Source organism: Akebia trifoliata, chromosome 1, assembly GCF_017979445.1.
Source record: "Akebia trifoliata isolate Shusen 1 chromosome 1, ASM1797944v1, whole genome shotgun sequence".
Lineage (NCBI taxonomy): Eukaryota > Viridiplantae > Streptophyta > Magnoliopsida > Ranunculales > Lardizabalaceae > Akebia > Akebia trifoliata.
In genome coordinates, this window is record NC_141375.1 from 25,913,026 (window position 1) to 25,923,367 (window position 10,342).

General features: G+C 34.5%; 1 protein-coding gene across 1 annotated transcript; it reads left to right on the top strand.

Moving 5' to 3' along the window:
- The first annotated feature begins 381 nt into the window (after positions 1 to 381).
- Positions 382 to 7,530, top strand: LOC147411256 (protein kinase and Mad3-BUB1-I domain-containing protein). Its single transcript, XM_086446560.1, has 14 exons — positions 382 to 524; positions 623 to 770; positions 904 to 1,061; positions 1,145 to 1,235; positions 3,280 to 3,390; positions 3,478 to 3,565; positions 4,972 to 5,075; positions 5,152 to 5,223; positions 5,308 to 5,397; positions 5,484 to 5,641; positions 6,372 to 6,426; positions 6,502 to 6,636; positions 6,740 to 6,861; positions 7,012 to 7,530. Exons 1-14 carry the CDS (start codon positions 466 to 468, stop codon positions 7,199 to 7,201), a joined length of 1,581 nt encoding a protein of 526 aa, XP_086302686.1. The 5' UTR covers positions 382 to 465; the 3' UTR covers positions 7,202 to 7,530.
- Positions 7,531 to 10,342: the final 2,812 nt, after the last annotated feature.

Genomic DNA, 10,342 nt, shown 5'->3' on the forward strand with positions numbered 1-10,342 from the left:
AAGATTTAGAATGAACTATTTGTTAGGATGATATCTATAGTGAGGGGAAAAAATTTAGCCAATTCCAAAGTTTCTACCCCTATCAAAACAAGTTTAATAATTATAAATTATTCATTTTTTTATAAATAACTTTTGATGGGATTAGAAGTTTCAGAATGAGCTGATTTTTGGTGAGGATGATCTCTTCACCAAATTGATCATCTTCACAAAAAATCAGCTCCTAAACTTTTAACGCATATAAGACAAAAAAAAATTGGCAATGGTCTGGAGTGTCTTTATAATAATTGGGGTGCTTTAACACTACCCTTATACAAATATTCACTGTGTGCCCTAGAATCTAATGAAAAGGCCAGTTTGGTCATTTCGCAATATGTAATTCGAAAAAACCCAACTACCTCTTCCCGCTCCTTCAGTCTCGTAGAAAAAAAGGAAAACCAAAGAGCGTTCTCTCAAGCAGAGAAGGACATGGCGGTCATTTCTAAGAATACTAGCTCTGTTGATGACCCCCTCCTGCCATGGCTTTGGTACCTCTCTCTCTCTCTCTCTCTCGATCTCTCATTCTTCTTCTACTTCAAATTCATTGTTTTTTGTTTTGTTTTTGTTCTTGTTTTTTCCATTTCAGCTCGATCAAGAAGGCACTTGATGATTTGAAGTCAAGTACCGACACAACATCACATCTCGACAACCTTATTGAAGATTGCGTTATGAAATTCAAAGACGATGATCGTTACCGTAACGACTTCAGATTCCTCAAGATCTGGATTCTCTACGTAATTCCTCTACCTCAATTTTCAATTTTCAGCGTTTTTAAACTTTTTTTTTTAGATTTATATGAAATCTCTCCACAATTCGTGTTCGTGATCCCTGTTTCCAGTGAGGTTAATTGGTTTGACATTTTTGCAGGCGGATTCGATTCAAGATTTCGAAAGGGTTTTCACAATAATGCAAGAAGGAAAAATTTGTTTCCTTCATTCTCTATTGTACACATCGTATGCCATCTTTCTAGAAGCAAAAGGGAAATTTTTTGAAGCCGATTCTGTTTATCGGATGGGCATTTCAAGGTTCTTCTGTTGTTCCTCAATTTACTCACTTGTTGGTATGTGTAAGCCCTTTTTTCAATTTTTGTGTTATTCTTGTTTATTAGGAATGCCGAGCCGCTTGAGGAATTGAAGGATAATCATGCCAAATTCCTCGAACGAATGTCCAAAATAGTAAATAGTAGTCAGATTCAGAAGGTATGCTTGATTTACTTTTGGGGGGAAATAAGACGATTTCTCAATTGTGTGAAGTAAAAGATTGCTACTTGTTCTCCCCTTTTGGCTCTTTCAAAGCCTTGATTAATTTCCACTGTTATTGACTGATGAAACATTAAGCATTTTTTTGGTGCATATATTCCATTTTTGCTAAATATTTTTTGAGCTGTAAATAAACATAGAAAGTTTGGGGACGATATAGAACAAAAATTTCGATATTGATTCTTAAGTATCATCTATTGCAGAAGAAAGTCATTACAACAGATCAAGCCCTCAAGTTTGTATAAATTTTGAGGCATTTTTTCTTGGCTTAATCATCATAATTGTCATTGAAGCCTTATTCCACAAATTTGGGGTCATGTAGTTTATTAACTTAACCAGAACTATTTTATTGCCACTTTAATTTTTAATGTGAAAAATAGATGTTCGCATGGATATTTGATGGCACATTAATGTACCTGGTGCTTTCTTTTAGTATGTCAGATCAGGTTGCAAAGTATAGGTGGAATTGTAAAATAGAAGTTCGTTAGAATGAATTTCAAGGTGCATTACAATGTTGCTATGCTCAAGCTAGTTAGTTTGTTTTTGTTTTATTTTATTTTTTTATTATTATTATTATTATTATTATTTTTTTTTTTTTGGGGGGGGGGGGTAAGCTGGACATGAACCCACGACCTCAAAGTTGTTTTGCAATGAGTCAAACCAACCGAACCAAGTGAGAAATGGGTCTAAGCCCTTAAGCAAGTAGTTAACCCTGTTAATTTTATAGAGTTTTTGGGTGCATAGTTATGGCACATTTGTTAGGCCAGTAGTTTTCCTTAGTTTTATGGAGCCTTTGGTTGCATAGTTGGTGTACAGTTGTCTCCTTTCTTATTATTAAACTTGAAATTTTGTAGGGAAACCACTTTGGTTTGTTATTGCAAATCTTGTATGAAACACATGAAAGGTCTCACATCATCTAATGCTCATAAACAGTTATGGATAGAGATACAGAAATGGAACATCTAATGCCCCAACTTGCGAAAGCCTATAATTTTTTCTTTTTTTCAATCTTTTTCATAGTCTCATAATACCATGCTTCGTCTTTAGTGTACTTGATCATTATCCACTAGATCATCATTTTCAATTTTATTGTAAATTGAAACACTCATTATATTGTCAACAGATCCCCCATGTTTCTCCATGTGGTTTCGCTAATTGGTATTTTAAATGCTTTTTAGGGCATCAAAGCTTAATCAAGCATTTTCCTTTTATGATTCTTCAAGTTCGATATAAGATTAATTAACCTATTAGTTCCTAGCTTGGGTAGAGTAACACTATTACACTACTATTGTACCATTCACTTGTCCAACTTCTGTATTTGATAGAGACATTTGATCAGAGTGACTGGCATGGAACAATCTCTCCCACTATCCAGGCCCCTGTATCTCCCACTCGAGATTTTTTTTTTTACATGGCACATTTTCAAGCCAAATGCCAAACATATCACTCTCTTCCTTTGAGCATTATTTCAAACCAAGCACTGGCTTCTAACTCATCAATAGATGCCAGTACAAATAAGGTTAAAATTTCATCCCAATGTCCCCATATTAGTAACCACAAGCATAACTAGCCATGTTGTGGATACATTATGTCTCTAGACAAGTTTTATTGAAATATAAGTTTATATGTAACATCAAATTGGCTATAAAATCATGTATTCACTTCCATTGTTGGACTAGTATAAAGGAAAAGTCTATCTGAGGTTCGCGGGGTTTCTTAGATTATGTAACTCATAAAGGGCATTCTATTTTGAAATAACATCAGAATGAGCCTGTATGATTAGTATAGCTAAAATACAACTGAATTTGATTGTCAGCTAAGACACCAACTATTAAACCATTGTAGTTTACTATAAACATTTCCTCATTTTGATGTGATTAATTTCCTTTTTTCGTACAATCCATTGTTTTTTTTTTTTTTTTTTTTTTAAATGTTTATATCTGTTGCAGGTGTCAAGACTGACCATTGCATTTTCTTTTTGTAGATTGACAACAATGAATCTCTTAAGCATGAAAAGATTTGCATCAATCCATGGTCAATCACAACCATTAAGGATCTATTAAGAAGGATTGATCCTCATATGTCGAAGTACAAAGTGAGACAACTTAGTTTATTACTGTTTGGATTTCTCTTTCAGCAATCTAATTATTTTTTTTACCTTTTTAATCTGGCTTTTTTTCAGGGATATAATATGACTACAAAAAATTATCCGGGAAAGGTGCCCTTGTCTTCTTTACAAAATTCGTCTAGGAATAAGATCATTGATATAGGTGATATTCTTTATCATATTCAAAGCTACTATTGGTTTTCTAGTTTGTTTCACTGGTTACTTGATTTCATTTATAGAATGATGTTGTTCTTAGTTTTTGTATGTGTGCCCAGCATGCATAAATTTCATGTTTGAGGAGTAGCCCATGATGCCTGCAGAAAACAAATTTGTAATGTAGTGAATTAAGAGCCTTTCTTTCTTTCTCTCTCTCCACCCCTCCTCTCTGTTTATGCTCATAGTATGTGCATGTAAATGTTTTGCATGTGGGTTTGGATAACATTCTGTGTATGTGTATGCATATGTGTGTGTGTGCGCATGCACATACATTTTTCCCATTGGACCCCTACTGGACATTTCTACAGCAATACTCATATTTGAGCATATTTGCATTATAAAAATCTAGTCTTTTAGAAGCCAGGTTTTAGTCCTATAGTTTTTAAAAGTCGAAAAGACAATAGCTCATAGTTTCTTATCAAATCCCTGTTTGTTAGATTGTAAACTTGTCTACAGAGCTCTTTGTGTTTCTACAAACAGAATGACAACAAATAAATCATGAAAATATGGTGATGCTGTCAAATCTGCAGGCTGTAAGAACACAAACTTTTTGATTGAGCAAAGAAAATAATTGTTTATTGAGGCTTGTGTTGAATATGATGGCCTTAAGATTTTTCGCCCGCCCACACTCACCCACTAGCCTTAAGGTTAGTGATCTGTGATTAGTGGGTGAAGGTGGGTTTTGAACACACACTCACAAACCTTCCCAAGTCCCAACCTAGCAAGCTCTCACTTCACAACTTTAGATAAATTGTTCATAAACTAATACAGTAAAAAGCAATCAAAGGGAAAATAGCATACTTAACAAAATATAGGAGTGGAACCTGCATGGCTGCATACTGTAAACATGAGACAACTATTAGACCCAGCTTAGCTAGACATGGCATGGTATGACATGTGTGCTGTTTCTATACATCAAAGATAGGTATGTCTCTACCATGGAATTGGCCTTCTCCTTCAATGTCCTACCCCTACTACCCATCTGGGACTAAAAGAAGCTAAATGGCAAGATGGGGAAAGAACTCCCATCCAAAAATCTTGAAACACACCTAGAGTATGAATTTGCCACTAATTCAATTAAACAATTACCTGTATTGAGAATAATAATAATAGAGTACACTACTAGTTTCCTGTATGATTGGCCATGTATTGGTTTCTATTTTGTGTTTGTTAATGTCATCCAGCATGTACCAGTACATTATGGTGAATTCTCATATCTAAGTAATATTTTTGCTGCTAAGAACTTGTGATTTATGAATTTTAAAATCTCTAGTGGAAGCAAATATATTTGCAGTTACTTGCTGGGAGTTCAACTTTGTGTAATTGTAAGCCTCATTATTGTGTTATCTGAAGGGGGAAAAAAATACCAGATCAAAGGCTGCTCAGGTCAGGGTGGATTTGCTCAAGTATTCAAAGCATGCGTGAACAGTAACCCTGATGATGTTGTTGCTCTAAAGGTGAATTTGATTGCTGTATTCTTTTTTACCATGACTTGGAACAATGGGTTGTCATTGTCTTAGAAACTCTCTGCAGATACAAACGCCTGCTTTCCCTTGGGAATTCTACATTTACCGCCAACTGGATAAGCGCATTTCCAATGAGGAAGTATGCCATTCCCTGGATCTTTCATATTAATGGGGGTTGGGATATTGAATAAAATATTCTTATTTTTTATTTCTTTTTTTACAGAGATCAAGCTTTGCATTTGCCCATAAAGTTCATATATATTCCGACTATAGCATACTAGTTTGTGATTATTTAGCTCATGGAACACTTCAGGTGGGTGTAATCATATTTTATATCTGTTTCTAACTTCATGATTTACATTAATTGATGATTTATCTTCACTCAATTTCTTTGTGCAGGATGCTATAAATTCATATGTGGTTATTGGACAGAACATGGAAGAAGTGCTATGCATTTATTACACCATAGAGTTGCTCTACATGCTGGAGACTTTGCACCATGTTGGCATCATTCATGGTGATTTCAAACCTGATAATTTTCTTATTCGCTATGCTAGGTAAGCTTTTTTACCTTCGTTAATGATCTGTAGAACATTATGTTACGTAAATATTTTGCATTTATTACTCCTTAGGTAGGGCATTTGGTGTCTTCGTTCTGCTAACCTGGCCTGCCTGAAAAAGTAAGGACTGGGGCCTTGACCTTAAGCACTCAAAGAAGGATATGGCTCATAATTCTGAAGCCCATTACATCTGGACCCTCTCTCCTCCTCTTCCTATACTCTTTTAGGACTCCATTAATCGTCTAAGAAGAATATAGCATTGTTAGTTGACCGTCTTGGCATAAAAGGTTATTTGGTAATTGTTTATTGAGTTAACCTTTTCTCCATCATTTTCTCCCACAATATCAACGTGACATCTTATGATTGAGGTAGCGAGTTGAATAGTGACATCAAAGATATCTTGATAGAATTGAATAATTCTTATTTATGAATAATACCCATGTAAAACACTCAAATTACAAAATAAAAAAGTGAAACCAAGTGTTTTGAAATGAATAAAAATACCAGGATAGGAAAGTAAATATTCTAAGTCCCTTTTATTTCATTTGTCTGTGGTGGAGGGTGGGAGTACAAAAGCCTGTTGGTTGTCAATTGGTGAAGGTGGGTTTCAAACTGAGGGTTTGTACTGTCAACAATTAGACTTTATCAACTTCGGAAGATGGTATCTTATTCATCCTGCACTTTCTTTGGTTGAGAATTCAGACTGGTCTCATCTATTCCTTGACAGGGATGATCTCACAGAGGATGGTTTTCGTGGCCGAACTGGCCCTTGGCGTGATCAGGTAAGTTCTTATTGCATCAAAGATTGATGTCTAGTTCAAGCTATACATTTTTTACATGCCATTATCATCATGCAGGGACTTTGCCTAATAGACTGGGGAAGGGGGATAGACTTGGGCCTCTTTCCCGATGGCACAGTGTTTAAGGGTGATTGTCGGACTTCTGGCTTCCGTTGTATAGAGATGCAAGAGCATAGGCCATGGACGTTTCAGGCTAGTCTCCACATTCTCTAATATCTCGCTCTTAAACAAAATCAACGTTTGATGGCTTCAAAAAAAATTTATGTTGACTTCATGTCATTTTTGCTATGACCAGGTAGACACTTACGGACTATGTGTCATTGTGCATATGATGTTGCATGGATCATACATGGCCATTGAAAAGAAGGTCTCTTCGGATGGAACTTATCTTTATCAGCCAAGGTCATCTTTGAAACGGTAATGCTCGCTCATCTTTCATACCCATTCAGTAATGTGCACATAAGTTTGTTGGGGTGTTTGTTACTCATGGGCTTAAACAGAATCAAATTACAGATTCCTCAGTCTTAACTTGACATCCTCACTATCCTGATTAAACAAATGACTCAGGTACTGGAATGTTGATCTGTGGAAGAACCTGTTTACCAGATTGCTTAATGGCAGTCCTGGTGATGATCACGTGAAGGTGCTGCAGAGTTTGAGGGAGTCATTCCAGGATTACATGAGTTCGAACCCTCCCCTCATTAAGAAACTAACACAGTTACTGAGGAAGCAAAGGGCATCCTTGTGTTCTGCATAATATCAGTATGCCACAGATCATCTCCCTTGAATCTTGCTGCTAGTAGTTGTCTAACAATTCTTTTATTTGCGCTGTAAGTGCACATGTTGACACTATTCTAAGCCGATGATCGTCGCCTACTCGAGAGGAATCTAGGCAACCATGGACCTGACAAGTGTAGACTGGATCTGCATTTGTTACGATCTTGTATAATCTTGTCAGTTTAATATTGTATTATTATTGGAGAAAAAGCAAATGAAGTTTGCAATCCTGATTTTGGTTATAAAACATTCTACATTCCATGATTGACAAAAATGTTCTTAGAATTCAACTTTCTGTTTCTTCTGATCCTTCTGATTGTTGATGGGTCGGTCCATGAATGGCCCGGTGCTAATGAGGCTTCTAAATCCGAGCCTAGCCCGGTCTGCAAGAATTCGAGTCTATTTAAAGACTGGGCCTAATTTCAAATATAATTTTAATATGATTATAAATTTATAACATAATTTATCAGGCTGAGCCCGGCCTAATAAATAAAGCCTGGCCCAATAACTAAACAAGCATACAATGATACCCAAACTAGATCCATGATGGCCAGGGAACTACCCGGCCCATTGAACCCTATTGATCAGTGAGAGCCAGCATTTCGTGGACCCAGATATAAAATTCAAAATGATTGAAATATTATAGCTATTGCTTTCGAGCATTTTTCAGATATGCTTTACTCAACTTTAATATCGTGGGCCAAACAACTACAAGAGTGTACAACATGGTTAGAAAAGGGGGGAAATTAATTAAAAGCACTGTGTCAGAGCATAGTTTTAAATATCGTTCAAGACCGAGACGACTAGTCCGATACGTCTCTGTATCGTCCACCAACTACACTGATAGACAAGTCAAACGTTTGGATGAGATGACTCAAATGTATTGGAAAACTCGTCCGAGACGACTCATTCTCTTTCATGGTCAAAATGAGACGTCAAAAAGAGTTTTAAAACCATGTGGCATAGGGTTTTGTTTAATTTTTGAGTGCTTGATAGTCTATTTAGTGAAAATTTTATATCTAGATGGTGCCTCCACCTCCTTTATAATATTTTTGAAGTTTCCTAGCTACTTTTCTCTTTTTATTCACGAATGGAGAGTTTTATACTCTTAATTTTTAAACATTTAAATATATATTTTTTGATTTATTTCAATGATTTATAATAATAAAAAATAACAAATAAAATTTAAATTCTAAACTTTTTAAAATTTTCGTCATAACTTTTTATTCAACCCCCCGTTTTGCAATTATAATACATGCATTTGGAAGAAGCAACACAGTTGAAGGAGCTAAGAAGAAGTTGACAAATTGAAGACTAATGAAAATTATTTTTAAGAAAGAGAGATAATTGTAGTAAAAAAAATTTACTTCTAACTTTACTAGGGATAGGTACTAAACTGCCCTCCGCACTCCCCTCTCCCCCTTCCCCCTTTTAAGGAAAAATTACTTAAAGGACCCTAGTGACGGGACTTTTTTTTTAAATTGTCCATAAGTTTTGAGCGGTCTCTTAATAATCCATTTGGTAAACTTTTCTTTTCTTAACAGTCATTGGACCTCATCTCCTACATTTCTCACAATTGAATACTCTAACATTTCAAAGTCATCATTTTCATCAAACAACTTGGATTTTTGGTATCTCAATCAGTTTCGAAGGTTCCATTTCGCCAGAAAGAATTTAAAGAGGAAGAATAAGCCATTTTCAAGAGTTTTTTCAAACATTTTAAAGATGTATATAAAAAAATTAATTTTTTCACTTTTTTTTCCTTAGTTTTTGGATGAAAATTGATCAAGAATGATTCTTTTTGGTAGAAATCATCTAAACAAGTCGTTATCTCAAGCTTTTAGTATTTTTCCATGTATTTTAGTTGAAAAAACTCGAAAATTGAATATGGGTGGTTTTACCCATGTCAAATTCACCACTTTTTATTTTAAAAGTGGTGAACTAGATGTTTTTTAATTCGATAGTTAATAAAAAGTGTCAAGTTCGACAATAAACAAAAAATGGTAAACTCAACAATAAATAGGGGTGAGATCGACAGTAAAAATTGTGAACTCGACACTAAATAAAAAAACATCGAGTTCGACAATAAATAAAAAGTGGTGAACTTAACAGTAAAAATTATGAAGTCGATACTAAACAAAAAAGCATCATGTTAGAAAATAAATAAAAAGTGGTGAGTGTAGACATGGGATTTTTGTTTTCGAAGATCTCTACTACTTGGATATGAAGTCGTCATTATTCTTTTTTTAGAAAAGGATGTGAATGAGCACCCATAAAATAGTTTCAAAATTTCATTTTTGTTTGTAGTGATTTTTGTACTGTAAAATAATCATTTTTCATTTTTATAAATTTTAAGAGAGAAAATTGGTAGATATGAAAATTTGTACCCTCAACTTAGAGGGATTTTATTTTGAACCTAAATCATAGGGGTTGCCTCATTATGAGAGAGACCCCATTGTGTTTAGGCCTACAATATTTATCTTTTTACTGAAAATGAATTTCCAAAACCTTAAAAAAAAAAGTAAAGAGGAAAAATAGGAGAAGGAAATGAAGATGGGAGAGAGAGGGGGAATTATATGGTCCTACTACACACTACCTTGAAGCTTGTATTCTTCCTTCTTAAATTCTTGGTGGAATTATTCTTGATGATATATTTTTGTTAGACTTTTAAAGAAAAAAAGATAGAGAAAATTGAGTAGGGATTAAATAAAATTTTTAAATTTTTCTTAGGGGTTTGCGAGCATGTTTTTAGATTTGTGAGAAGAGTGAGATTATATAGAGTTGGGGGATGATTTTGTGAAGGTAAAATGATTTAACTCTAAAAATAAATGAAAATGACATTTTTTTGAATTTTTAAATTGTATTAAGGTAAAAATGAAATTTATCTTAAGATTTTGGGAGGTTAGTTGTAAAAATGACATGTAAAAGATAGGTTAGGTATATAGTAAGGAATAAATTATGATAAAGCGATGAAGTGATTTAAGGGATATAATAGGAGTAGGGAGTAGAGTAGGATAAAATAAGAATATAGTATGATAGGGTGGTAGAGTGATTTAAGAGATATGATAGGGGGTAGGGAGTAGAGTAGGATAGGGTGGTGGAGTAATTTAAGGAATGTGTT

What these genes read in the sequence shown, in the direction of transcription:
- LOC147411256 (XM_086446560.1), top strand. Translation starts at nt 466, where the DNA reads ATGGCGGTCATTTCTAAGAATACTAGCTCTGTTGATGACCCCCTCCTG. An exon ending in TATCGGATGGGCATTTCAAG is followed by an intron (nt 1,062 to 1,144) that starts GTTCTTCTGTTG and finishes CTTGTTTATTAG; the next exon opens with GAATGCCGAGCCGCTTGAGG. An exon ending in TAGCTCATGGAACACTTCAG is followed by an intron (nt 5,398 to 5,483) that starts GTGGGTGTAATC and finishes TTCTTTGTGCAG; the next exon opens with GATGCTATAAATTCATATGT.